We start from the raw sequence: 2,572 nt of genomic DNA on the forward strand, positions 1-2,572 counted from the left end.
ACAACATTCTTTATTTAGCAAAGAATGTGAAAAATGGATCACATTTATGCAATACTTTTTTACATTAAAATTTTAGAGTGTAAACAAATTAAATAACACCCCTAGTTAAACATACATATTAATATATGAAAAAAAAAGGAGAATTTTCTTTATGAGGCAACTAAGTCACTAATAAGTGGATCCCTTAGATTTTGATAGCTTTTACTCAATGGTACAATGATGATCTTTAAACATAACATATAAAATTCAAACTACCTTACATAAGACAGAATGAAAGAAACTTTATGTCTAGTTGGAGCCAAAGTGATAAAAGAAATTAAGTGAGCATTAATCAAGTCTCATTAAGTGGAAGACAGATGAAAAAAGAAGCACAAAGATACAAAGTTAAAGAGGTAAAAGTAAAAAGGAAAACACAAATAGCTTTTCCTAGATACATATACTCTAATAATTCATTTTCTTTTTCTTATAGAAACATTATGAAAACTCATTTTATCTCATACAAAGATCAAATATACATTTTTCCACACTCAATTATTAGTATAAAAAATGCATATTGACTCAGTATATAAGATAAAATGAATACAAATAACCCATTTTTTTTCTTTTTCTTTTTCTTTTCTAACCCCTCCATTGATCACTCCAAAAAGGTTTCCATAACATCCGGAAACATAGCTCCATCTGAATTCCTATACTCCACAGCATTACCTTGTTGTTGATGTTGATCCATTGAAGTTGATGAAGATGATGAAACAACTCTTGCAGGTAAAGTGAAGCTCCTCTTGAACTTATCCATTTTCCTTGCAGCAGCAGAACCACCTTCAGGGTGTCCTGTTTCCAAGCTGAGGAACTCATTTGGGTTTGCATTTTGTTGCATGCTTGAAGAATCCGAATTGGGGTTCTGATGACTGATGTTCAATGCTTGTTCCTGCAATAGCTTGTTGGCTTCGTCGGTTCGGCCGGTTAAAGCATTGAAGAAGGACAATCCATTAGGCCACTTGATATCATTCTCATGATCACCACTAGTAGTGTTAGTTCCAATCATGTCCTCAATCCTTGCACCATGCTCTTGGTGATGGTGGTGATGGTGTGGCATGAGAAACATGTGTGTCTCAGAGTCCTTGTTTGGGAATCCCATCCTCGATGCAGCAAAATTGGGCGAGGAGAGCATTGAGGCGGCCGAAGATGGAAGCGATGGCCTGTGAGGCCAGTTGAAGAGTGGTGCTGGAGGCCTAATTGGAATGGAAGATGGTTTTGAAGGGATTGAAGTTGAAGATGAAGTGTTCCTTGTTGAAGAGAAGAGTTGTGAGAGGTAGAATCCGGATTGGTATCCAAGTGATTCAAATGTGTGTCTCATTCTTAGCACAAAATGGAGGTCCTCCGGAATCTGATATCATAATCAAAAACCAAAACATTACAAGCATACACACAATCTTTTGACCTAAACTGAAAAAACCGATTTGATATGTTTGACTAAATTGTCCTCTAACGTTCTCCACTATCAATTTTACCCAAACGCAACTGCACTGTAGATTTCACCATAGAAATTAAGGCAGATTAAAGTTGAATAAGAATACAAAACTAAGTATACTCACAATCTTGCAAGAGCCTAGCTGAAGAAGGCCATGTCCAGCTTGAATTACAGCAATAGTCTGTCCAAAAAAAAAAAACTAAATTTATTGGTAAATTTTAAAAAAAATGTTTAAGGAGCAATAATAAGAGGAGGCCTAAGAATGATTGTGGAGTGACCTGAATGCCAGAATCAAACTGGTCGGTCCATTCAGGAGGAAGCTGCAATAAATAAGGCCAAAAAGAAAAGAAAGATTGGGATGAATCAATCAATCATGAGATAGGTACACATAAGCAATAGAAGGAAGATTTAAATGGTTGGTTATGTTGTTTTGTTTGAAGCTAAAAGCAAGAGAGAGAGAGAGTGAGAGTTAAGAGAGGTACAGCATCAAAGGAGCTCTGCCAGTAGTTGGAGATATTAGGCTCACATTCTGTGGGCTCTTTGAAGACCCACTTGTGGCACTTATCAGATGCAACTTTCCCCATCAACCTGTTCCCACCCAAACATTAAGATTAAGATTAAGATTAATTGGTTGAGACCCAATTAGAGACAGACACAGCATGGAGATTTTCACAAAACAAAGACCTACCCAGTACCCACCCTTCTCCATAATTATATAACTGAATGGACATCTTGCTGAAGGCCTTTCTCACTGGATCCTCTCACGCTAAATGAATAAATTCATAATTAAAAAATTTAACTAATTAAACATTAATTCCAAATACTTATTTCTTTGGATATTTCAAATTGGAACCGGATATTATACCTAAACTTACAAGTTGTTAACAAATTAATCATCTTAAAAAAGTTTTGTAGTAAATTATAAGAATAAATGACCATTTGTATCTATAAAAGATGAAAATACTGACATATGTATCCACACTAAATCAAAACTAAACTTGTACCCACACAAGATGTCTTTTGTATGACAAAAATCATCTTAAAAAAGTTTTGTAGTAAATTATAAGAATAAATGACCATTTGTATCTATAAAAGATGAAAACA

General features: G+C 34.8%; 1 protein-coding gene across 1 annotated transcript; it reads right to left on the reverse strand.

The window, feature by feature from the left end:
- LOC107614137 lies at nt 308-2,228 on the reverse strand (the record flags this gene model as incomplete). Its single annotated transcript, XM_016316363.2, is given in 5 exon segments — nt 308-1,384; nt 1,593-1,649; nt 1,747-1,788; nt 1,951-2,056; nt 2,168-2,228. Coding segments are annotated over 5 exon segments (1,016 nt in total), but the record flags the coding sequence as incomplete, so codon positions are not given.

This window comes from Arachis ipaensis, chromosome B08 (assembly GCF_000816755.2).
Source record: "Arachis ipaensis cultivar K30076 chromosome B08, Araip1.1, whole genome shotgun sequence".
NCBI classification, from domain to species: domain Eukaryota; kingdom Viridiplantae; phylum Streptophyta; class Magnoliopsida; order Fabales; family Fabaceae; genus Arachis; species Arachis ipaensis.